At 43.1% G+C, this 25,713-nt stretch overlaps 1 protein-coding gene across 3 annotated transcripts in view; it reads right to left on the bottom strand.

Annotated features, from left to right (window-relative positions):
- LOC122930336 (cyclic AMP receptor-like protein A) overlaps positions 1–25,713 on the bottom strand; it is a 600,516-nt gene that overhangs the window by 178,901 nt on the left and 395,902 nt on the right. For all 3 annotated transcript variants that reach the window (XM_044283622.1, XM_044283621.1, XM_044283623.1), the window contains one exon: positions 21,881–21,959. In XM_044283622.1, coding sequence (XP_044139557.1) covers positions 21,881–21,959 — 79 coding nt within the window. The remainder of the gene's footprint in view (positions 1–21,880; positions 21,960–25,713) is intronic.

The raw sequence follows: 25,713 nt of genomic DNA, 5'->3' as shown, positions 1-25,713 counted from the left end.
CATAGGCGTTTGGCATACCTGGAGCAGGATTGCTTCCATCTATCTCAGGAGCTTCACTGTAGGGTGCACTACTTCATCTAGGATGATTTTGAGACTCAGGCCTCATGCACACGACCGTTGTGTGCATCCGTGGCCGTTGTGCCGTTTTCAGTTTTTTTTCGCGGACCCATTGACTTTCAATGGGTCCGTGGAAAAATCAGAAAATGCACCGTTTTGCAGCCGCATCCATGATCCGTGTTTCCTGTCCGTCAAAAAAATATGACCTGTCCTATTTTTTTGACGGACAACGGTTCACGGACCCATTCAAGTCAATGGGTCCGTGAAAAAACACGGATGCAAACAAGATTGGCATCCGCGTCCGTGGTCCGTGGCCGTAGGCTACTTTTACACAGACGGATCCGAAGATCCGCCTGCATAAAAGCTTTTTCAGAGCGGGAGGGGGGGCCCACTGGCCACCAATGAGTTAACTACAGGGGAGGGAGGGGGGGGCGGCCGCACTGGCCACCAATGAGTTAACTACAGGGGGGGAGGGGGGTGCTGGCCGCACTGGCCACCAATGAGTTAAAAACGGGGGGGGGGGGGGTCTGCCCCCTGCTGCCTGGCAGCACCTGCAAGGCAGCAGGGGGCAGTCATGTACACAGTTTTTTAGTATATTCTAGCCTGAAGCGTCACCCTTAACCATGGTAACTCCTCTGTGTTAGAATATACTGTCGGATCTGAGTTTCACGATCTAACTAATATCCGACAGTATATTCTAACACAGAGGCGTTCCCATAGTGATGGGGACGCTTCAGGTTAGAATATACTAAAAGAACTGTGTACATGACTGCCCCCTGCTGCCTGGCAGGTGCTGCCAGGCAGCAGGGGGCAGACCCACCCTCCCCCTGTAGTTAACACATTGGTGGCCAGTGCGGCCGGCCCCCCCTCCCTCCCCTGTAGTTAACTCATTGGTGGCCAGTGGGCCCCCCTCCCTCCCCTGTAGTTAACTCATTGGTAGCCAGTGGGCCCCCCTCCCTCCCTCCCCTGTAGTTAACTCATTGGTAGCCAGTGGGCCCCCCTCCCTCCCCTGTAGTTAACTCATTGGTAGCCAGTGGGCCCCCCTCCCTCCCCTGTAGTTAACTCATTGGTAGCCAGTGGGCCCCCCCTCCCTCCCTCCCCTGTAGTTAACTCGTTGGTGGCCAGCCCCCCTCCCTCCCCTGTAGTTAACTCGTTGGTGGCCAGTGGGCCCCCCCCCCTCCCTCCCCCTCCTAATTAAAATCTCCCCCCCTATCATTGGTGGCAGTGGAGAGTACCGATCGGAGTCCCAGTGTAATCGCTGGGGCTCCGATCGGTAACCATGGCAACCAGGGTGCTACTGCAGTCCCGGTTGCCATGGTTATTTAGCAATTTGTAGAAGCATTATACTTACCTGCGAGCAGCGATGTCTGTGTCCGGCCGGGAGCTCCTCCTACTGGTAAGTGACAGGTCTGTGCGGCGCATTGCTTAATGATCTGTCACTTACCTGTAGGAGGAGCTCCCGGCCGGTCACAGACATCGCAGCTCGCAGGTAAGTATAATGCTTCTACAAATTGCTAAGTAACCTTGGCAACCGGGACTGCAGTAGGGTCCTGGTTGCCATGGTTACTGATCGGAGCCCCAGTGATTAAACTGGGACTCCGATCGGTACTCTCCGCTGCCACCAATGATAGGGGGGAGATTTTAATTAGGAGGGGGAGGGAGAGGGGAGGGCCCACTGGCCACCAACGAGTTAACTACAGGGGAGGGAGGGGGGCCCACTGGCCACCAATGAGTTAACTACAGGGGAGGGAGGGGGGGCCCACTGGCCACCAATGAGTTAACTACAGGGGAGGGAGGGGGGCCCACTGGCCACCAATGAGTTAACTACAGGGGAGGGAGGGGGGGCCCACTGGCCACCAATTAGTTAACTACAGGGGAGGGAGGGGGGGCCCACTGGCCACCAATGAGTTAACTACAGGGGAGGGAGGGGGGGCCCACTTGCCACCAATGAGTTAACTACAGGGGAGGGGGGGGGGGCGGCCGCACTGGCCACCAATGAGTTAACTACAGGGGGGGAGGGGGGTGCTGGCCGCACTGGCCACCAATGAGTTAAAAACGGGGGGGGGGGGGGTCTGCCCCCTGCTGCCTGGCAGCACCTGCCAGGCAGCAGGGGGCAGTCATGTACACAGTTTTTTAGTATATTCTAGCCTGAAGCGTCACCCTTAACCATGGTAACGTCTCTGTGTTTGAATATACTGTCGGATCTGAGTTTCACGATCTAACTAATATCCGACAGTATATTCTAACATAGAGGTGTTCCCATGGTGATGGGGACACTTCAAGTTAAAATATAACATCGGATTGGAGAGAACTCCTATCCGATGGTATAAAAGGGACTCCTGACTTTGCATTGAAAGTCAATGGGGGACGGATCCGTTTGCAATTGCACCATATTGTGTCAACGTCAAACGGATCCGTTCCCGTTGACTTGCATTGTAATTCAGGACGGATCCGTTTGGCTCCGCACGGCCAGGCGGACACCAAAACGACTTTTTTTTCATGTCCGTGGATCCTCCAAAAATCAAGGAAGACTCACGGACGAAAAAACGGTCACGGATCACGGACCTACGGACCCCGTTTTTGCGGACCGTGAAAAAAAAATGTTGTGTGCATGAGGCCTAACACTGTAGTGGTTTGCAGCTATTTCAGAACAGAAGACGGAAGACATTGGGGGCACCGATGACTAAGATATTTATTAGTTTCTGAGGGTTAATGACATGTAGTGCTGATGCAATGCGTGAAGTGAACACATAGCACCCGCACTGAATCCAGACCCACTCATTTCAATGTGTCTGTGCACATGAGCGTTATTTTTCATGCATCAGTCCTGCATTGCGTGAGAATTGCAGCATGTTCTATATTCTGCATTTTTCACGCAGCCCTGGCCCCCATGGAAGTGAATGGTGCTTCAATGAAAAACGCATCCCATCTGCATGTAATCCGGATGAAATGCGTTGTTCACTGATGGTTGCTAGGAGATGTCATTTGTAAATTATTCTTTTTTGTGTACTGAGAACTTGAATGATGAAAATTACCAACAGTGAAATAAAGAAGGTTGTGGTCAGAGAACGAGAGAGGAGTGTTAGTAAAGTCAGAAACCAAGCGGAGCTGAAGGAAGACCAGGTCAAGTGTATTACCGCCTTTACATGTAGCAAAGTTAGAAAGTTGTGAAAGGCTAAGGCCTCTTTTACACGATGTGTTCAGTGAAACTCGCACCATTTTGCAAGTAAGTTCAGTCAGTTTTGTCTAAAATTGCGTTCAGTGTTTTATGCGCGGGTGCAATCAGTTTTGATGTGTTTTTCACGCGAGTGAAAAAAACTGAAGATTTACAAACATATCCTATCAACCATCAGTGAAAAACGCATTGCATCTGGATACAATGCGTTTTTCACTGAAGCCCCATTCACTTCTATGGGGCTAGGGCTGTGTGATAAACGCAGAATATAGAACATGTTGCGATTCTCACGCAACGCAGAAATGATGCGTGAAAAACAACGCTCATGTGCACAGACCCATTGAAATGAATGGGTCACGATTCAGTGCGGGTGCTATGCGTTCACGTCACGCATCACACCCACGCGGAAAACTCACTCATGTGAAAGGGGCTCAAGAGTGGAGGCTACAAATGGGGAGATTGGCCTGTCAATGGAGATGTTAAAGTCACCCAATATGAGAGAGTAATGTCGAAGCCATCAGTAAAGTCATCCAGAAATTGGCTGGGTGATAAAGGGGCACAATACACAGCAGCTACTCGCAGAAAGAGTGGGTGGAGCAGTCCAAAGATGGTAATATGAGTGATGGTTCTCACTGCAATGATGAAAAAAGGCATCATCAACCACATGCAAAAATCCCAGTCACTAAAGGCATATGTGAACATGCCTCAACTTTTCTAGGTAGGCTTACAGGAGAATTTAATCAATCGATAATTTTAGAGCTCCGTAGAACAATATAACAATTTGAGATGTGTCTTCCAGACCATATACAGGTCCAATTAACTGTTGATCACTGTTATTCTCTGCTTCCTAAGCCAGCGACAACGCTCTTGGCCATGACAGGTTGCCATGGCAACCAGCACACCCAGATCACAAATCGCAAATGATTTATAGTCGAATTCAGCCTTGCATTCCTGCCTGCATATGGAGGCACAGTACGTTCTTTAGGTTGTACAGTATACTGTATTGTGAACCCAACTTTCACCTTCATCCAAGCCTTTTTTTCTGGATTCTGACAAGCCTTTCTAAGTCAAACTATTATCTAGCATTTGTAGTTCAATTACCTGGTCTTGACCCCCGATTTGTCCATTTACTGTCTCTTATTTTCTCACAACCTGACTGTTCTCCTGGTACCTCCTAGCTAGTATACCAGGGGTACCAAATTGGCAGTCCAGGGTGTGAATACAGGCTGGGGACCCGGAAAACATGCACTGCATCTTTTTCAGCAGGTTTGCCATCAGGAAATCCTACCAGGGGGCCACTGTGATCACATCATCGCATCCTGAGGTGGTTGGGGGGGTGCTGCACTGGGTTGACAAACATTTTTGATCTTGAAAGACAATGGGGCTGAGCCCTTATGTCAGAGCCCACATGAGAAGCAAGGCGATGGAAGAGAGGGGAGTCACAGTGTAGGCTAGTTCATACCAATGTCCTGCATGGGTCTGAAGGTTTGTGACAGAAGGAAGAGGAAGTGGCTGGCGGGACTGGGAGTGGGGTGGGAGAATAACCCTATTATAATCCGAGATCTGTGTGCAACAAGAAGAGAGAGCTGTGATGAGGGGCCTCCATGCAGGTGATCAACATGGAGAGCAGGCAGTGCAACCCACAAGAGGAGTCTAAGGAGGAGGATAAAGTTGCAGAAGGGTTGACTGAGAGCCTCATTGTGCCGATGGAGACTTTGCATTACTGGAGTGGACACTGACTTATATCTAAGTACCCCTGTAGTATGTTCTATCTATCTATCTATCTGGAAACATCTAAGCCTAAAAAAAAAAACATTTATAGAATTTTATTTTGTCACCTTACTATCGACTTTTCGTACATGACAGAAAATATGCTTTACGAAGAATTTGTGCACAGGAAACCTCCCAGCAAAGATGAGGTATGTAGAATGATGTTAACCACAGGATGGGGGCAGCAGAACAGCAGCTAGGCAACAGTCACCGCAGGCAGCTCTCTAACAGCCGTTCTAGAAAGCTATAACGCTGCTGGAAAGAATGGCCCCTGACAGAGGGCTGACTCAGCAGGAGGTAGTGGTTCATGTAATCCGCGGCAATCCATTATTACAAAGGAGCTTTCACAAACTCCTGAGCACTGGGCACAGCTAGGTTATTGATTAAAGAGACAGCGGAAGCACAGACAAAGGGAGGAGGGAGGGAGAACAAGGCCCTCATCCATTAAGGGATGCTGCTCTCCACCAATTAGAAAGAGAAAAATCATTACTCAGCAGCCATCAACGACCTATAGGCAGCGATGAAGCGCAAACACTTAATTTATCTCCCCCCCACCCCGCTCCTGATGACAGGCACCTCTTAGGAAATCCAATGACAGCTATTAGGGATGCTTCTACATACAGATTAGAGCGCACAATCTGCTAGGCAGCGGAATCTTCATCTCCGTCTCCGGGCTTCGCTTGAACCTCCAGGGATGAAAAGCTGCCATGCATACATTCAAGCAGTACATTTTTACATTATTCTAGTGATGATTTCAAGGCAATAATTTTAAAGGACACCTTATTTTTTTCTGCTTACGCTCCATAGACGAGTTACCTGTAGGACATGAGGTGACTTTTGATTAAGATGCTGATGCTTTTGCTGTCATAGCTGCTGGATAATCACTGCTTTGTCAAACGTTCTATAGTAGCACAAGCCGACAATCACTCGCTCACAAAGCAAAAGTTAGAGGGGCCTTACAGCTTCCAATTCACTTCTCAAGGTTGCGGAAAAAAATGTGGGTTGCTTCAAGCGGGAAAATTAATCAGACCTTTTTGCTAATTTAATAAATCCCTTAAAACACATTCTTCAGCTCTCCCAGATTTACTGGGGGAGACAAGGAGGCAGTACAATCTCTGCCAACAGAATTTACAAGGAAAGATGAGGGACAATACTATAAAAGCCCGCTTTACTACTACAAGAAGTGACAGACAGGCAGTACAATATGTGCCTGAAGAATTTACAAAGAGAGATGAAAGCCAATACTATATGTACTATATTATACTTTATTACAGGGAGAGGCAGGAAGGCAGTACAATCTGTGCCTACAGAATTTACAGAGAGAAATGGAAGGCAATACTGCATGTGCCTACTTTATTTCTGAGAGAGGCAGTACAATGTGTGCCTGCGGAATTTACAGAGAGACATGAAAGGCAATACTATATGTGCCTACTTTATTTCAGGGAGAGGCAGGGAGGCAGTACAATCTGTGCCAACAGAATTTACAGAAAGAAATGGAAGGCAATACTATATGTACTATATTATACTTTATTACAGGAAAAGGCAGGGAGGCAGTACAAACTGTGCCTACAGAGAAATAGAAGGCAATACTATATGTGCCTACTTTATTACAGGGAAAGAGAGGGATACAGTACAATTTATACCTACAAAGAAAGATGAGAGGCAAGCCTATTTCACTACAGCAAGAGACAAGGAGGCAATGCAATCTGTGCCTACAGAATTTACAGGGATTAGAGAGATTAAAGTCAACAATATACATGCCTCGTTTATTAAGGGAAGAGACAGGGATGCAGCTCAATCTGTGCCTACATAATGTACAAGGAGAATCTAGACATGGTGCTATATATGCCTACCTCATTACAGGGACAGATAAATAAGGCAGTACTATCTGCATCCACACCATCCTGAAAGAGATATTTCAGTACATGTGACTATAAGTAGGTAAAAGCATGTACAGTATATGTGACTATATGTAGTAGGTGAAAGCATGTACTGTTCCCTCTAGCAAAATGGCCACTACATTAAAGTGAAATCTAAGCATATATCTCTGTCACCTTTTAGCCGAAAGGTCCCATGCAAATGTAGTTTCACATTCCCAAAAACAATAGGAGATAAAGTATAACATACAGAAAAAAAAATCTTATTTAAACAAAAGCTAAGGGTTTTCCCATGACCAACATTTGTCATCTATTCAAAGTATACGTAACAAAGATCCCTGGGGCCCCACCAAACACAAGTATCAATTCCAAGTTTGTATGGAGAAATGGATATGTCGGCTTATGACCCATACAACTCTATGGGAGTTGACTCTACGGACATTTTTGTACCGATTTAGAAATGTTTTAAATAGTGTTCATTAAAAACTTCTTACCATTTTGCATTTTCAGTGTGTGTGTAGGTCCTTCGCCCACCTTCTGGTGCTGTCAGAGCCCTACTCCTGCTTCTGATGGCTCTCTCTGCTTTGAGTGTTAGAGGCAGCAGGGAGTGGGTACGAAGTTATACAGCAGAATAAAGAGTGGAAGAGGGAGCCTCCAAAGAGGGCCTCTCACACAGCCTATAGCTAGTGAGGAAAGCTCAAATACAACAGTTTGTAGGGGGAGGTTAGCAGCATCCTGGACACACATATCCATCATGTATTACTGGAAAGGACATGCCACCATGAGAAAAGTCTGAAAGTAGGAGCAAGTTGTAAACTGAATATCAGGGGTCTGAAAATGAAGACTGTAGGTTGAGCTTAGGTAACCAATTTAAAAATAATTTATTTCTATGTCAAAAGTGTTCGTAGCCTTTAAGGAAACAGCTACACACTTTTTACACAATACCACCTGCAGTGTGCCCCTTACAAGCCAGCAACAGAGTACTTTTGCCCCTATTTGGGTGCAACCACAATATTACTGCCATCTACAGTGTGACTCCACTGCTACAAATTGTCCTGTTGACACCCACAACTTGCAGCTGCAATACTTCCATCCTGCATGTTTTATAGGAGCTAACTTAATCTTCTATCTCACAATATGTGAGCATCCAACCGCTTATAACAATTTCTACTTGTACCACTGGTATGTAGCTATTAAGAAATATAGACTTAGGGCTCATTCAGACGGCTGTATGCTATCCGCAAAAATGCAGATCCGTTTTTTTGCAGATTAGATGCTGACCCATTCACTTCTATGGGGCCCTTTTCTATTCAACGGTTCCACAAAACAAATTAAACATGTCCTATACTTGTCCGTGAAAATCAGGACATGGCCTCATTGAAGTCTATGGGTTCGCAAAAATACTGAATGCTATCAGTTTTTTATAGCATTCAGTATTTTTGCGGACAGCATACGGTGGTCTGAATGAGCTCTTACCTGTGCATATTTGTCCTTATGCTGAAACAATCTCACCTAAACGCATACATATACTCCGTAAAGCAATAAAGCCTGTATAAATCATTCATGGCCATAAAGCAAAGGATCCAGATGAAACACAATCTTTCTCTTAGCCTGATGATATTTTGTGTTGTTCCTTTCTAAGAGGATACGTATCATATGTAGTGCTTTGAGACGTCTATGTATCTTCTATTCTTTTTATCAGTACAATTCTGCACTCTGTACACAGCTCTTGGCAGAGCCCCATCATCTGGAGGAAAGTAATGTACTATAATGCTCCCTCCGAGCATTTATTATAGCCTTCCCCCACAGTCTGTTTTGTCTGCTCACATGCTGCAGAAGTCTCTCCGAGGACGTGTTTTAAGAAAGGCATTTTGTCCCCGTTGTCCCTGTGGCAGAAAACATTAACAGCTGAGGTTACCAGAAAGTCTGCAAAGGACAGGAACCGACTGCCTTGAAGATTGCAATTGTGTTCCACAGTATGAAACGCACATTATAATGATAAATCCATCCCTTTCTAAGGCAAACACAAATCATATGCTGCTCTTAAATGGAGTTACTGACCACTGGAGACCACGCGTATATAACACAATGGTCAGGTCTACCTGTTAAGATTACCTACAGTATACCGGGATTATACCAGTAACTATGCTGCCGTTAACAGATAAACAGCTCCCATGTGGGTCCCTGTATCACCAGCAAAGTCTGAGTAGTTGAGCTCTACTACTGCGTGGGCTTTTCTAGCTGAAGAGTGCCATTTGAAGACAGTCCACGGGGCTGATGGGTCAAATGCCTAACAACTGCTTTGTGTATAGGTGAAAACGAGTAAAAATGTCTATTATCGGAAAGACAAATCAACTTAGGGCTGTACATAGAGCAAATAGCTTAAAATTCCATTCGGGATTGATTCAGCCGAATTGGTCTACCGATTCAATTCCTGTTGGAATCGATTCTACCTGGATCAAAAATGCTCCAGTTGGCCTGAAAAATGTGTGTATGACACTCTGAGCTGTCCTAGGACTCCTTGTATCTCCCTTTGTTCAAAGTTTTGTTTACATTTTCAAACCTTTTTTTTGTTTTGTTTTTTGTTCGCTCCCAATCTCTCTCTGTCTCGTAAAATTTGACAGAATCGAATCACCCAAAATTTGGATCATGTTAACCATCATCCTTAAAAACAAACAGGGGAGATCACATTTGACCTGTATGCTTCAACGATGACCACAGTGTGCACCTATTGTGCTGGCACTGCATACCGCCAACAGCACTTCAAACACTGCACTGTCCTGGAGAAAATGGCTGACAGTCACTGGAGCGGGAAATAAAAGCTCGGATTTATTTCTTCTTTCATTTGTGCACTGTGAATGCATATTCAAGGGGAGTTAAGTGAGAGGGTATATGTATAAAATATCAACGTTTCTAGATGAAAACTGGCACTAAAGTGACGCAGTTACTTGGACCCTATTTACAGTATATGGGGTCTGGCCTACAGTTATTGCAGTTCTACGCACTTCTGACAGTTTTTATTTGGGGGGGGGGGGGGGGGGAGTTCCCATATTGATAAAGGACATGTGGAATTTACAGCAACAAGAACTGCCAGACAGCCTACTCCTACATCCAAAATGTCTAACATATAGGGGCACAGTTAATTAAGATCGGCATTATAGACGCCGGTCTTAACAACACCCCGTAGCTGGCGGTGGATCCACCGAAGTTATAATGAGGTGCAGGCCTCTCCATAACGTCAGCGCATCCAGCGCCAGTTCTAAATGTGACACAGCTTTCTTGCTGTCCTACATTTAGACCTTTTTCAGCGCCTAAAACCATCCCTACAATTTTAGACCTAGCTGTTGCGCCGCTATCTGCACCTGAATTTAGGCGTATTTCAGTATAATAAATAACCCCCATAATGTTTTTCACAACATTTTAGGCTTATAGTGAGCATGCTGCAAATTCTAGTATGTATACTTCAAACTTACATACTTAAACTTACATCTAGTAAATTTCAAGACATTTTTCCTGATAAAACCCTGTCGGCGCAAAAACATTTTTCCTGTGCCCTAGTGTTTCGCTGCTGGAGGTTATCCTTCACTTTTGTTCCTGGATTTCTTTTTTTAGAGGAGCCATGCCTCATGACAGCAGCCATCCTGCAGGCTTGTTTTTCTGACTCGTGCATCACTGTGTTTACGCAGCAGTATTTGCAATCAATTAAAATATGAAATGTACAGTTCATTCTCCACCGGACTTTAATGCTATGTAAATTGTCATGAAGATGCAGTCAAAGCGTCCAGGTTCCTAGTACATTCACACATGCACCAGTTTGCAAGCGATACAAATGTACAGCGTAGCCAAATAAAAGATCAGAAGGAGCCTAAGAGTTCTGGGGATTTGTTTATTAGGCCTGCCAGTTGACTTGGGAATGAATGCATTGTCATACAATGCAAGGATTGTTTCTGTAGAGGCAGAACAGAAATGATGTAAATTAGTATGCCAGACCAGTGCTCGGAAGCAACGTGACAAATTCACCACTTACATCAGAATGGCTAGCGGTGAAAATACTGTCTCGGCCACGCTGTAACGAGGAGGTTTAATGTACTTCAGCAGTCATTAGATCTATAGTCACTAGGTCTACTAGTTCTATATTAATGGGACAGAATTTCTCATCACAGATATTTATAGCATGTCATATATGTCTGATCGGTTGGGCTCTCATCAATTAAAGCAGAAGGACCCAGTCCCTATTCCCAGCAGAAAGATGGGTATGCATCATAGGCCAAGCTGAATTAGAGATGAGTGAATTTATTCTAAACAAATCTAACACAGCTCGAGTTTTCCCAAAATTTGGGTCAATTCACAATCCAAATTTTGGGCAATTCGATTCAGGCAAATTTCTCACAATGTCATCTGAGATTTTTCTGATCAGAAGACAGGAAAGAGGAAGAAGCGGATCATTTGTCACCAAAAAGCTAACTTTTTTCTGAACTTTTTCTAAACCTTAAAAATTACTATAGTGCAGTTTGTCTTTACAGAAGCTTGTTGATACCATGCGTATATCCATAGCTAGATATGTTACAGTCACTTTAAGATTACCGAAGCTCTGCATTAAAAAGCTTAAAATTAGGTGCATACAGTCATAGAAGACTCCAGGATATCATCCGCAATTTTTCAGGGCAATTGGAGCATTTTCGATTTGGGTCAAATTTATTTGGACCCAAATCGAATCATTCGACCGATTCAGACAAATCTAATTTCAAGACATTTTTTAAACCTCAATAAAGTACTGGTGACATGGAAAGCCCTAAAGCTGACCATATGCATTAGATTAATGTTGGCTGAACCTACCAACTGACTAGTGTGTATGGAAGAGCCCCAATTTCTCACAAAACCAAATCTGAGGGGAAAGAATGTTCTCACAGCAAATAAGTTGCCACCGGAGGTTTCTGACTGCCTCTCATTCCCTGCTCCCTATTGAGAATACATGGTTAGTCAAGAGTGTATGTATGACAAGCATAAGACCACTACCCTCCAATCAAGCAGTTAAAGGGGTTGTCTTACTTCAGCACATTGCATTTATCATGTAGACAAAATTAATACAATGCACTTACTAATGTGTTGTTATTGTCCATATTGCTTCCTTTACTGGTTTGATTCATTTTTCCAACACATTATACACTGCTTCTATCCAGGGGTTATGACCATGCTGTAATACAGCAACGGTGGCTGTGCTTGCATACTACAGGAAAATGCGCAGGCCTTTGCGCACTCCCATGGTCCCGGCCACCAGAGAAGCCAGCACCTTATCCTATAGTGTTCAAGCACAGCCACCGCTGCTTGACTGCAGGGTGGTCATAACCCCTGGAAATGAGCAGTGTATAATGTGATAAAAAAGAGAATCTAGCCAGCAAAGGAGGCAATATGGACAATCACAATACATTAGTAAGTACCTTCTATTAACTTTGTCAGAAGTGAGACAACCCCTTTAAGGCATATCCAGCTGTTATGCTACATCTATCCATGAAGATAAATCTGTGATTGCAGGCATGATGCAACTGTTGGGCGTTAATAATGGAAACACGTAGACGTACATACAATTAGTAGACAGCTGGAATCTCACATTATCATTTCACATGCTCAATTGGTGAATCTAATAGGAACAATTAGGAACATTTTTTTTTATCACTATCTAAAAACATGAGCGAGGTCTACAATACATTTGTTAAAATGTCTCTAAGACGTTAGCAGGATATAAAACAAGCATCATCTCTGCTCCAGATCTGACCTCTCATACAAGTGCTCCAAAATTCTGACTTCACATACTTATAAATGTATTCAAGCTCAGACTAGCAAGCCACATGTCTACCATGACAACGAAAGGCGAGGTCACACCACAATTGTACTGAACGTCATAACATAAATCAGGAAAATCTCCCGATGCATGAATCTAACCTGCTCACAAACTTTCATTATCCAGATATATGTCAAAAGAATGTACCCTTGTGTTTCCTTGGTGTACGTCCAACATGAAGCATCCAAAACACGAGTGAAAACCCAAGAGGGAATGTTTAAGATATAATCCAAGTACACAGTAGAAAAGCCTTATGCTCCTCTAAATATCTTACCTCCATACTGTTAGCAGGATCATTCCCAGTAAACCAGGTATACTGTCTGGTAGGGTTGATCCTGCTGATTAAACTGATACCCGTCTTGTGAAAACCACTTGAGGCGTTCCAGAAAAAAGCCTTTTTTTTCTTTATGGAAGTGAGAGCTTCAGTGCGCTGAGGGGCGGGGCCAAGCCTCATCTTCTCAGCTTTCCACAGCTGGCCCCACCCCTCAATATACGCTGAAGCCCTTATCTGCAAGAATTAAAGTCTTTCTTCTTAGGAATGCCACAACCAATTTTACCAAGACATATATCAATTTAATCAGCAAGATCACCCCTAAAAAGCAACATATCTGGTTCAATTGAGTTCATCCTGCTGACAGGTGACCTTTAAACTGTGTAATGCATATACCTTTACTATATCTGGTTATGGCCTTGTATTCATATGACACATCAACAATTGCCTAGTATACCATATGATATATAGTGGTCAAAGAAACCATAAAACAAATATTGTATACGTATTTACATCGGTAAATGTGTTTCTATAGGAAAGCTGTATTTCGCAAGTACTGTCAGAAAGGCCTATAGCCAAAAAGCAGTAAGTACATATGCCAGAAAAATAAAAAACATGGATAAAAACTACCAATCTGGGCGTTCATACAGATCTAAATATGGACAAAATGTATGAATTTGGTCTAAAGCCAACGTTACAGCTGAAACGTATTTATAAAGCCACCCGAGTGTTTCCAGTGCATGACCTTTTGAAATTATAATTAACAAACAATTAATTGTTTCATATTTCACAATAAATCAAGTCTTTCTTTATTGGCACTAAAGCCTATTGATTCTTTAATGAGGAGAAGCAGCCGCTATGATTGTCGGATCAGAGACCATCATTAAACGTTCCTTTAAACTGAAAAGACAACAGTGCCATCTTCAGGGTTTAACACTACCGGGGATCAATACCTTGACGACAAGCTTTTCATTGGACTCAACATCGAGGTCAGAGAACAGATCATTCAGACATCGGAAAAGGAAGCACAACTCACATCCTTTTGCACTAGGCGTACAATTCAGTCCATTTACTGATAAATTAATGATGAGCAAAAATAATAATAATAATAATAAATTAAACAAACTGGAAATAAATGTACATGAAACTAAAATTTAAGCAGGTAATGTGCAACTATAGACAGAACAAGGGTTAAGTATCCTTATGTCCTCCAGAATCTGAATCCAGACACTGTGTTTCGCCCTACGCACAGATTCATTCGATTACGCAGCAAAAAACTGAAGGAGAAACACGAGACAGGGACATGACTACGAGAGCTGTATATAGCTGCCGTCTCACTGTGCTTAGGACATCCACTGTCCCAAAAGACTGTTTTAACAGATCCTAGCACAAGGGAGAAAAGAAGCATTCGGAATAAAAAAAATCGGTTCTTACTCCTTTGCATAGTACTTGGATCAGTTCCCAATTTTTATGTAAAAAGACATCCAGGAGAATAGGATGTTCCTAGAACTGCATCTATGGAAAATAGCTTTTGTGGTTCTGCTTTTAAAATAGCAAAAACCTTAGAAAATTAAAGAGGTTATCCTCTAATAAATGCAAAAAAATGCAACATCATATAATACTGTACATGACAATTTCTTTCTAACAAAGCTAGAACCAGCCCTGTAGCTCACATGGATCCAGAGATCTCCCCATTCATTGCTCTAATTGCTCTGTTAGATTTATTTCAAGATGGCTGCTCGGGGAGTTGGGGGGAAGGTGGTTATGCTGCAACTCTCCCCCCGTAACTGTCAAGGCTGCTAATAGAAGATGATGTGGCTGGTGTCAGTTGAAGGATAGAATTGAGCATGTGGGACCACCTCAGTGATGTTTCTGAGGTAGACAGAGACAAAAGGAAAATATCAAACAGTAGGTTGTGCTATACATGTAGATTTTATTCCATACCTCAGAGACTATAAATGTAGACTTTTTTTCATGGGACAAACCTTTTAAGATTTTAAATGGCAAATGTGAAAGAGATTTTTACAAAGCTCACTCAAATTTAAAGTAACACTCCAAGCAAAAACTAGTAAAATGAACCTAATAAGGTCACTGAACAAACCAGGATCAATACTTATTTCATTCCGGTTCTTCAAATGGAAGTCTCCAATGTGCTCTGCACAGTATAGTTCCTTAACATCACAGGCAACAACTACTGCTGCATGTTACTAGGGAACAGTGATGGTCAGTTTGCAGTGTTCGCCAGCGAACACATGCAGGCTGCCATCTTTAGTAAGGTAGACTCACCCGTCCGGCGATGCACAGGTAAGCTCTTACCTGTGCCTGTGCCGAGAGCTGGTCTGAAATCAAATGCAGTCACCGGGAGCAGGCAGTTCTGAGAACAGCCCGATGAAGGCCCCCGGCGGCTGTTCTCGGAACTGCCTGCTCCCGGTGACCGCATTTGATTTCAGACCGGCTCCCGGCACAGGCAAGCGCTTACCTGTGCATTGCCGGACGGCTGAGTCTACCTTGCTAAAGATGACAGCCCGCATGTGTTCGCTGGCGAACACTGTGAACTGACCATCACTGCTAGGGAATGATGTCCAGTTTATGGTATGCTCTGAGGCTATTGGCTGAAGTTGTATCTCACAGACTTCCTGCTCCACCCACTTCATGTATTCATCTGCATATAATACTATTAACACTGAGAGCCCTCTTTCTTTCTGCCTTTGGTCCAGATCATGGCCATACTTGACCACTCACAGTATTAGGGCTCATGCACACAATCGTATGTATTGTGTCATGTCCTTCTCAGAGGCAGGAAATATATGTGTAAAGTAACTGTGTAAAGGCGGGATTTTATCTTTTGAAAGTAGAGCACAGTTACAATGGTTACCTGGTAGGGCTGGAGCAGAATGTTTGTCGATCTTAGAACCATTCAGAGTATGAGAGGCATTCATCATGAGCAAGCAACATTTTAATAAATATATCACAAACAAATTAGTGATTGCCCATCGATCATCTTTAGTGTTCTGTCTTCTACAATTGTTCCATACACTGCTTAGTATTCACTGCACACTGAGCCGAGATCGAGAGGGATATCAGCCAATGATAACTACGCTTTTACCGGAATCAGCAGGGACTGTGTATTGATGTGAAAACCAGTATATTACTGCCGGTAGCCCACGGTCCACCGGATTCATAAAAGGCTGGCAGTAAAAATCGAAGGAATATTATACAAAGCTTCTAGCCTCACAGCTACACTGAGTTAGCAAAAGTTGCCTGAAAAGTGGCCTCTAAAGAAGACAACCGTTGACATATACTGTACCCTATTAGGCAAACTGAAGCTGTCTTTGTATTACAAGAACACACATTTACCTATTGGTGCAAAATGCACCAAATTTATGAGTGTCATCATGACAAATTCAATGCATCTTTAGACTAACTGGTTCAAAATACTACACATTATTTCCATTATACACGGTTTGATTCAGTAAAACTTGTAAATTATTGATTAAGATCTCTAGGCTTAAGAGTCCAGTGGGCGGTCCAACTCAGTAACTGACAGCGTGTAAGGTCATGCCTACAAAGATGGCTGTCAATCACTGGACTCCTATGCGCAGAAAGAGCAGAGATTTCAAGCAATAATATAAAACTTTAATGGAATCTTTTTTCCACATAACAATATATGAAATCTGTTCAGCTCCTTTTATAACAAGCTGCTGGCAGATCGGACTGCATGTTCAGCATGACAAGTTCCCTTTAAATATATGAGAGGGATTATCCCAAAATGATAAATGTATTACCTATCCACAGGATATGTGATAAGTGTATGATAAGTAGAGGTCTAAAAGCTCCATTTAACCACTCCATTCAAAGTTTATGAGACTGCTAAGAAAGTCGAGCCCAGCCCTCTGCTATCCCCATCTGTCCCATGGAGTTTGTACGCTGGACCACCGCTCCATTTATACAAGGGGAGAATGGTCTTCTGTTCTCGTGATCGGTAGGGATGTCATTGTGGGACATTCCCTATAAAGTACTGGACATGATCACAATCTATACAATCTACAACACCTACGTCTATCAGATCAATGCACTGTAATATAAATGAATAGCTAAATAATCCGCTTAAAATCTAATCTGTAATACATTACTCTCTGTGTATCATCACCTTATGCAACACGGTGAAGCTGGCACGTTGCTTTGACGCAGCCGCTGCTGGTTGATTCAATTAGCAGGTGACAAACACTGTCACTTTCTAATTAACTCTCAGCATCAAAATGCATTGCCCCATAGCAGGGGAATGCAACACGGCGCTCAAAAAGATGATGGCACGCACCACTTCATAACGTGGCATATGTTCCATTCCACCCAAATACTTCTCTATGGGTTGCTACATTTTCATGATCCTTTCGAGAAGAGGCCAGAATCATGTTATTTTATTATACCCATCATGCTACATCCAAGATCTCTAATTTGTTATATTAGTTGCAGTTATTTAGTTTTTATATGAACAAGACAGATTAAGACTAGGTCTGATTCCAGCAAGTTTACATTGATAAAAAAAAACTATACGTAGTCTTCAATGGGGCGGAAAGTGACACCATATAACATAAGGGAAAATTCAAAAGAACTCAAAATGACATAAAGGCAAAAAGTCAAAACAGAGCAATGATTTACATTGCTAATCATACAGCGAAGAGCTCACTTTAGCTGTACCAGACGTTCCTGTAACTAGAGCCTGGGAAATTGCTGTGACGGATGCAATAGCTGCATATTCACCATGCTTGCTGAATTTTCAAATACCCAAATCTAATAAATCTCTCCTGAGCCTCCACAGTTCTAGCAATAACGGTGACTACAAGGTAAATAGCAGACAGGCGCTTCTGATAGAAATATGTTCTGCGGGAAGCACTTGATCATCAGCATTTGCATATATTGAACCTTGGGTGATAAAAAGATAAGCATGCAGATTATACATTTAACCGAATCTCAGAGAAACAAGTCTCAGTCCCATAAATGGCCACTACAACGGAGATGTAGATATAAAGATATAATAATTCAGATGACCAAGTAGCCAGTAGTTTTTGTATCTTTTTTTTTCACAAACAATTGTATTGGATAAAGAACAAATCAATTGGCATGAAAATTTACAGGACAGGTTACACACACACACACACACACACACACACATATATATATATATATATATATATATGTATATATATACACACACACACATACACACATATATATATATATATAAATATATACACACACACACATTTCACCTAAATCGGTGATCCCTATCACTATCATTTATGTTAAAGGGGTAGTCTGGTTTAGACAACCCCTGTTTTCCTAAATGCACCCCTTCACAAACAATGGGCTAATTGCACGGGGGCCCGCTGCCAGGAACCCTAGTGAACAGATGTTAACGCCAGGAAAATCAGATGGCAATTCTTCATCTACCCTGCAGCGAAGTCATTAAAATGCCAACTCATAGTACCATATAACAAATGCAGTGTCTCCATAGCAATGAAAGCCATGTTGCCCCCATAAAAATGCCTGCCTACACAGCAAGGGAGATTTATCAAAACTGGTGTAATGAAAAAGTGGAGGAGCTGCCTGCAGCAACCAACAAGATTCCTTCCTTCATTTTCACTAGGGCATCTGAAAAATGAGAGCTGGAACCTGATTCTTATGGGCAACTGCTCCAATTTTACTTTAAATGAGTCTTGATAAATCTCTCCTACTGTCTGCCAACTGAACTGAAAGACGGTGACTGCCTGCTGCGTCCCAGTTGGCATCTGTCTGCTCTTTACTTATAGAAGTGCCAGTCAGAATGTGCCCCTTTTCCCATGAACAAGTTCCCGAGCCATGGGCCGATGATCAGGCACATGAGTGCTCGTAAGAATCATTGTTCCCGATCGCTGCCCACTGTAAGCAGAGCAGCGCTCAACTCGAATATCTGCTGATCGACTCTTTGATGCCAGTAGAAAAATGCATAGGGGATGAAGGATCGTAGTAGTGATCATTTGTGACACATGCTGTTTCCATCAGCCATTGTGAAGGCTCTTTATTGGGAATCTGTCATCCTGATTCTGGATTATTATCTGCAGTAATACATGAGTAGTCTTGCACATAGAATGTTTTATTTTCGTATTGTCCCCCCTTTCCCCACTTTCAGCAGCACTCCAAGCTGCACTGAAATACATAAGGACCGCTGTGCTAACATAATGGAGAGCACTCTTGTGGGCGTCCTCTTCTCACGTGTTTCAACGCAGCTTTGGGGAACGGGGGGCAGCAGTAAAATAAAAATTAGCGACCCAGACTCCTTATCTGCAGTAATAGTCACATATTACTGCAGATAATAATCCATGGTGATGACCATCAGTTGACTTGTTTTATTTTCTATCGGCACTCATGGCCCCACATCAGGCCATGTCAAACCACTCTTACCTCTTTCTTGTTTCCATATCTAAGAGAAAGTAACCTCTGAGATCAAGGCAGCTCACATGTTACTCCCACCCACCTCCTATAAAACTGCCTGACAGAGATTGCTCCCATATCTAAGGTCCTATGCGATACATAAAGTATGCTAGGCAACAGTATACACACCTTCTTCTCGTGTCCACCATCTAGGAGGAAGTGATCCAGAGTGGCCAATCAGTGGCGGCTCACACATACCCCCCTCCTGTTTCCTAAATGTAGCTTGCAGTCAAGCAATCTATGAGATCATTTAAACGCAAGTAGCGCTCCTTCAATTGAATTTTCATCCTGGGGAAGCAGATTAAACTGAAATGAGTAGGCGGAAGAGATAGACGCATAATATTTCTTCCTCTTCCTGCACAGTCAGGAGCTTTTTGCTCTAAATAGGATGATGATCTTCTGGTAAATCAGTTCCTTTGGGCAGCTTCACGTTATATTTTCCTAAATATTTTCTTATGGTGATACTCCAACTACAGGTTTTCTTGTCCTACCTGAGCAGTATCCCATGACATTACTGCAGTTTGATTCAGCACGCTGAGATCTTTTGATTAAAGAGGCTGCAGAGACTGTCCTTTCTGTCTGACTCTAATCTTTCTCAGCTGCTTAGCTATTCCGGGCGTTCCTAGCAGTTTAGTGTCTGATGACATAAGGCACTGGGGCGACTGATATCATTGTAGAGTTTGCACTTCATGATTGCTGGTATGATTGCTCTTAGCTACTGTGCAGAGAATGTATCAAAGCTGTACAGTACAACATTTTCTTTGGGTATAGACAAAAGTTCAAAATTTTCACACAAGCAGCAGTGCGCACAAAATTAGCTTTTTTGTGCCTTTTCATGTGCGTCTGTTAATATGTTCAGTGTATCTTACAAACAGACTTTTGACTAAGACTGGCATCTTCTATATGCTCCTATGTCTTCTTATTATAGCTTTTCATCCACCTGGGATAACATCTTGCTGCAGGATCTGGATGGTCTTGGTTCCTTCTAATGTTGCAGTTCACTTTCTCCCGGTATGCCTATGTTCTTCTGTACAATAGCCACCATACTATCTTTATTAGAAGGCTTAGCTTCAGCAGGAGTCACACTGCCAGGACTGGTGATCTTGGTACACATTACATTCTTCATCATTCTTGCGGTTCCGTTTTAGCAATGTTTGCTCACAATGGTAATAGCTTTTCTAAGGGCCATCATATGTTCACCTCATGTCAGCAATGTTGATAGTTGCACCTGCTACATACAAGAGCTGGCTATTTATACCGCTATTACTGTGACATCACCAATATGCCCCACCTACTGTCTGAGGCCATGTGCATTTCTCACCCGTATCTTTGCCTCATATAATAACATCATGAGCACTGTCCCACCTCATGACCCTTCCCAGGCAGTAACATCAGGTGCAATAAATGGCACACCAGATGATAAACAAGTAGGATAAAAAGGATCAAGACTCCAACAGACCCCATCTATGGGGCTCAAACTTTAATAAATGCAAGCGAAGAGATAGGTAAAATAGGAAAATTGTCCTATTTCTGCACTGTCATTGGATTACTATCCAGTAACTTTATCCAAAAAGGATTTTATTAATGTGAGTTATGCATTTCAAGGGCAGGTCACCCTCTTCATCAGGATATGGGCAGCATGCACTGGCCACGTCCATGAACTGTACACAACCGGCACAGAATAGAAGGTCCCTCAGGAACAACCAGAGGAAGTGGTCATCCAGTGTCGGACTGAAGTTCCTTGGGGTCACCGGAGGCACCACTCTATGCATACAAGACATGTGCACATTCACAGTAATTTTTGTTAGCATTGCACAAGCAGGATATATAATCAATAAAGTTTAATAGGATATCTGGTTCAGAGGTGGCCCCTGTGCAAAAAAGTCTGTGGGCCCCTTGCTAGTCTCTTGGGAGTGAGGTGCTGGTCATAGAGCTTCTTTCTATCAAGCATTTTAATGGTTTACCGACTTCTCTTGTGGATTATAATCAGTAACAACTATGACAATGAAGTCCTTTACATGCAAGAAGTATGCAACAAGAAGCACTGGTCTTTTCTTACTGGGCCCCCGTGCAGTTGTACACATGGTGTATCCAGTCCTGATTTGGTTACTGGCTCCCAAGTCAGTTCAAGTTGACAGTTCTGAAACAGAGAATCTTCTGCTACTATAGTGGGCCAGTCTAACTCTGAGGTCGCCACCATTTGGCAGGGCATGGTTGAGGTGGGCAACAGGTAAGTAAGTTTATCTAACTAACACCGGGGTACCTGGCGGCCTTGATTAGGATAGCTGGAGGACAGTATACACATATACAAGTAGGACTTATACACAACTGTATTTGACATTTTGACAAATGACATTCAAAATTGTCCAATCCCTTTAATGGAATTAAAATAAGCATAAAAGGACAAGAGAAAACATTACCCTTTGCTTTGCCACGTAGATTATCCGCAGGTAACACAGCATCATCAGGAATATCAGGCTGAACAATGGAACGTACCATCTGAAAAGAACGACAGACATTTGATCATGTTAATATCAACTATACAACCTGATTCGGACGATTACCAGATGTAGTAGAGTTAACACACATGCTTTATGAGACGTGTTATCTGAACTAAATGCGTTACGCAAACACCTTCAATTGCTTTGCAATGGCTTTTGTTTCACGATAACGCGATGAGTTAAGAAATTTGAGTGTTAACCCTGCTACATCTGTAGGTGCACACTAATGAATAATAATAATCTATTCCTGATATGATAAACATTTCACCATATCAACTCCATCTAAACACATTGTAAAGTTAAAAAATACCATCCACTCCTTGTTCTGAAGCCCTCCAAAATATTTTATTTTCGTGCCTACAATTCTCTCAACTTCTGAACTCTGCAGAAGTGTTTCTGCTTTTTATTAGGAGAGAGAAGAGATTTTATTGTGGATGTGTCTTATTACTGTAGTCAGCACCATGGACAGGGACCTACATACTGTTATTTGAGGAAGCCTATATACAGTAGCAGGGATGCTCAACCTGCGGCTCTCCACCTGTTGTAAAGCTACAACTCCTATCATTCCCTGCAATAGGCTGATAGTTGTAGGCTGTCTGGGCATGCTGAGAGTTGTAGTTTTGCAACACCTGGAGAGCCGCAGGTGGGGCATCCCTGCTATATGGCGATAGTAGTACACTAAAGGAGCTTTGACCAAATAACTTTTAGCATCATCCATCCACAGGATAGTGACGGATATATGATCACTAGGGTCCGACTAGAACCCCAGTACCTCTTTACTGCACGGCGACAGGGAGAAGGCGTCTGAATGGAGCATGCCACTGAAAGTCTAGGGTTTTGTCACAGTTTATTATGCAGTTTGCAATATAAAAATTCCTGAAATCACTTTAAAGAGAGAAGATAATTGAAAGTGGGTTTGGAAAACCCCATTAAAGGTTAAAGTGGTGTAGATTAAAATGGACCACTGTGCAACAAAATTGTGCCAAACTGTTGGTCCAAAGTAAGCTGACCAATGGGTGGTCAAAATGTTGACAAAATTGTGTAAAGATGCACCAAATTTATGATTCAGCATAAGTCACTTTGATACATTTGGCAAATCTTTAGAGTACTGGTATAAGTTTATACTGTGGATTAGTACATCTGTCCCACTGTGTTATTCTATAATGCTGTGATGGACAACCTCCGGCACTACGACTCCCAAGATGTACACTTGCTTGGCTGTTCTCAGAACTCTATAGAAATGAATGTAGTGCCCATGGTGTCTCGGCTGTGTAGTCTCCCACCAGGGCCATTTCTTGGACTGGACGAGCGGTGCAACTGTACAGGGTGCCACCTTGCTACCACAAAGGTAGTGGGGCAATAGTAACTAATGAGCACTTCCATTGGCTTGTGTGAATTTGGGGGCTAATTTGGGGCTGTTGTATGAACATAAAAAAAATCTCAGAAACCTGTCCACAGTCTCATGGCTGCTCCGTTCACAACATCAGCAGTTGCAACAGGTTGAATGGTACATACCAGCTGCAATGTACCATTCTAGTGGCTGTGAGCACTGAGGCATATGGTGGGCTGCAGCGGTCACAAGACCAATCCACTTCCTAGTCAGATGTGTTTTGATATTTGAAAATGATCCTCTAGGAGCAACGGCATCGTTGCTGTTACTCCTAAAGGCTCTGCTCTCTCTGCAACTACTATGCCCTCTACCCTTTCTGATTGACAGGGCCAAGCAGTGAAAAAAGTCACCATGCCTGGCCCTGTCAATTAAAGTGCAGAAAGCGCGGCAGTTGCAGAGAGAGCAGAGCCTCTAGGTGTAACGGCAATGGCCCCATTGCTCCTAGAGGCTAGAGTGTTCTACTGATCCGGAGCTGTAGGAGTTAGAACACACAGTCCATTTATATCAGTATATAACAAGGTCTGTATCTCATCAGGCCTCTGCTGCAAGTTGCTGGACTAAGTTACAGCCTCCAGCAGCATACAGGTAGAACTGAAGGGACAGCATACCCCACATGCAGGTGCCATTATTTGATGTTGGGGGGGGGGGGCACTTTTTTGATGTTCACACTCTTGGACACATACCTCCCAGGTTTTGAAAATCGCAAAAAGGAACAATAGCAGCAGCGTAGCGTGCCACTGCACATTGTTTTTTATACTAAGCCATTCCTGTAATGCTACCCAATGCCAATCTATACATGCCCCAATAATGCCCAGTCCCCCACATAGTAATTCTTCTTTATGCCCCCATACAGTAGTTATGACCCCATTTTGCCACCACACAGTAGTAATGCCCACATTGTGTCAGTATTTATGTCTATATTTTGCTCCCTCCTCAGTAGTTATGCCCATTTCACAGCAGTTACGCTCACATTGTGCCCCATTTCACAGTAGATATGCCACTTTAACAGTAGTTATGCTCAGATTGTGCTTCTTTTAGGCTATTTTTACATCTTGGCACATTTGCTGGATGCTACTGGAATGCCTGGCAGCTCCATTAACTATAATGCGGTAGAGCTGCCACAACCCGGCAAATATGACGAGAATTGACTGAACAGAAACCACTGCACATGCTAGAAAGCTGTAGCGCACATCTGAAAGTAGCCTTACAGTTCCGTCAGTTAACAGCTCCCCGCTTCACTATTGCAATTGACTGTCACTGAATGAGAGTGAATCCAGGACGACTAGGAGCTATGTTAACCACATTGCCTAGAAACTGCCCTGTCTCCCACTATGCAAGTCGAAAGGGATGTTGGTACTGATAACTGCGCACTGTATGGCGGAATCAACATCTGTGCTGCTATATATCGGCCGATAGCAACAACGTGAGTCTCTTTATAAACTGCATGCTTCAACAGTGTACGCTACAAATGAAAGAAAATTCCAGGGCACACACAGCTGCCGCCAGGGACCCCCATCCTGGACACCCACAGGGCTGATTTATTAGGTAATTTTACTGCCAATCCTGCAAGAGACTTTTTATGTTTGCTGTTTGGTGAATTAACAGGATTTTCAGTTCACAGAGTGTCAGACTAATGAATTTTCACAGTAAACGTGTAATTAAATCACTGAACCACTTGCATACTGTACACTGTATCCTATTGTCTTCAAAAGCGGAATGCGCTCCTCTATATAGATGTTGAGAGCTCTAGTGACATTTCTGGGATTAATATTCATGTCATATATGCATTAATCACAAGTCAAGGTATAGCTAATAAGCAAATCCTTGTTAACAAGCCAAGGACCCACCTCCGGGCCCTGTCTGATTGCCAGGTGTAATGCTCTTTTAATCATACTCGCTCTTTTTCGTACATCAATTTCCTTAATAGCCTTTAATAGCGCTGCTTACAAATGTCAGCGCCACCTATATTCACGATACACTTGGGATTGATCACTCTCTGGGTAAGGGGCTCTCTGGGTAACTTTTTTCTCCCTCTGTCACTCCCCTTGTTCCAGCATAACTTATTTTACTACAAGGCAATAACCATACTTATCCTATAATTGCAGTGAGGTACTGTCTACCACGGCTGATTTCAATAAAAGCCTCTTGGCAATTCCCCAGGTCTGGCTCTCCTGTGCGCTCTTGTCAGCTCTAACTGATTATAATGTGATATACTATAATAGAATAGGATTACACTATAGCAAATTATAATCTGTTTATCATAGTGGCCCACAGTATAATGTGCTATAGTGTGACTGACAGAGAGTAGAAGGTAAAATCCTGGGAATTCCATCAAATGCTGTGATTTACAAGCTTTACAGCA

Source organism: Bufo gargarizans, chromosome 3, assembly GCF_014858855.1.
Source record: "Bufo gargarizans isolate SCDJY-AF-19 chromosome 3, ASM1485885v1, whole genome shotgun sequence".
Taxonomy (NCBI): Eukaryota; Metazoa; Chordata; class Amphibia; order Anura; family Bufonidae; genus Bufo; species Bufo gargarizans.
The sequence above is the reverse complement of the archived record's forward strand: the minus strand, read 5'-3'. Positions and strand labels throughout refer to the sequence as shown.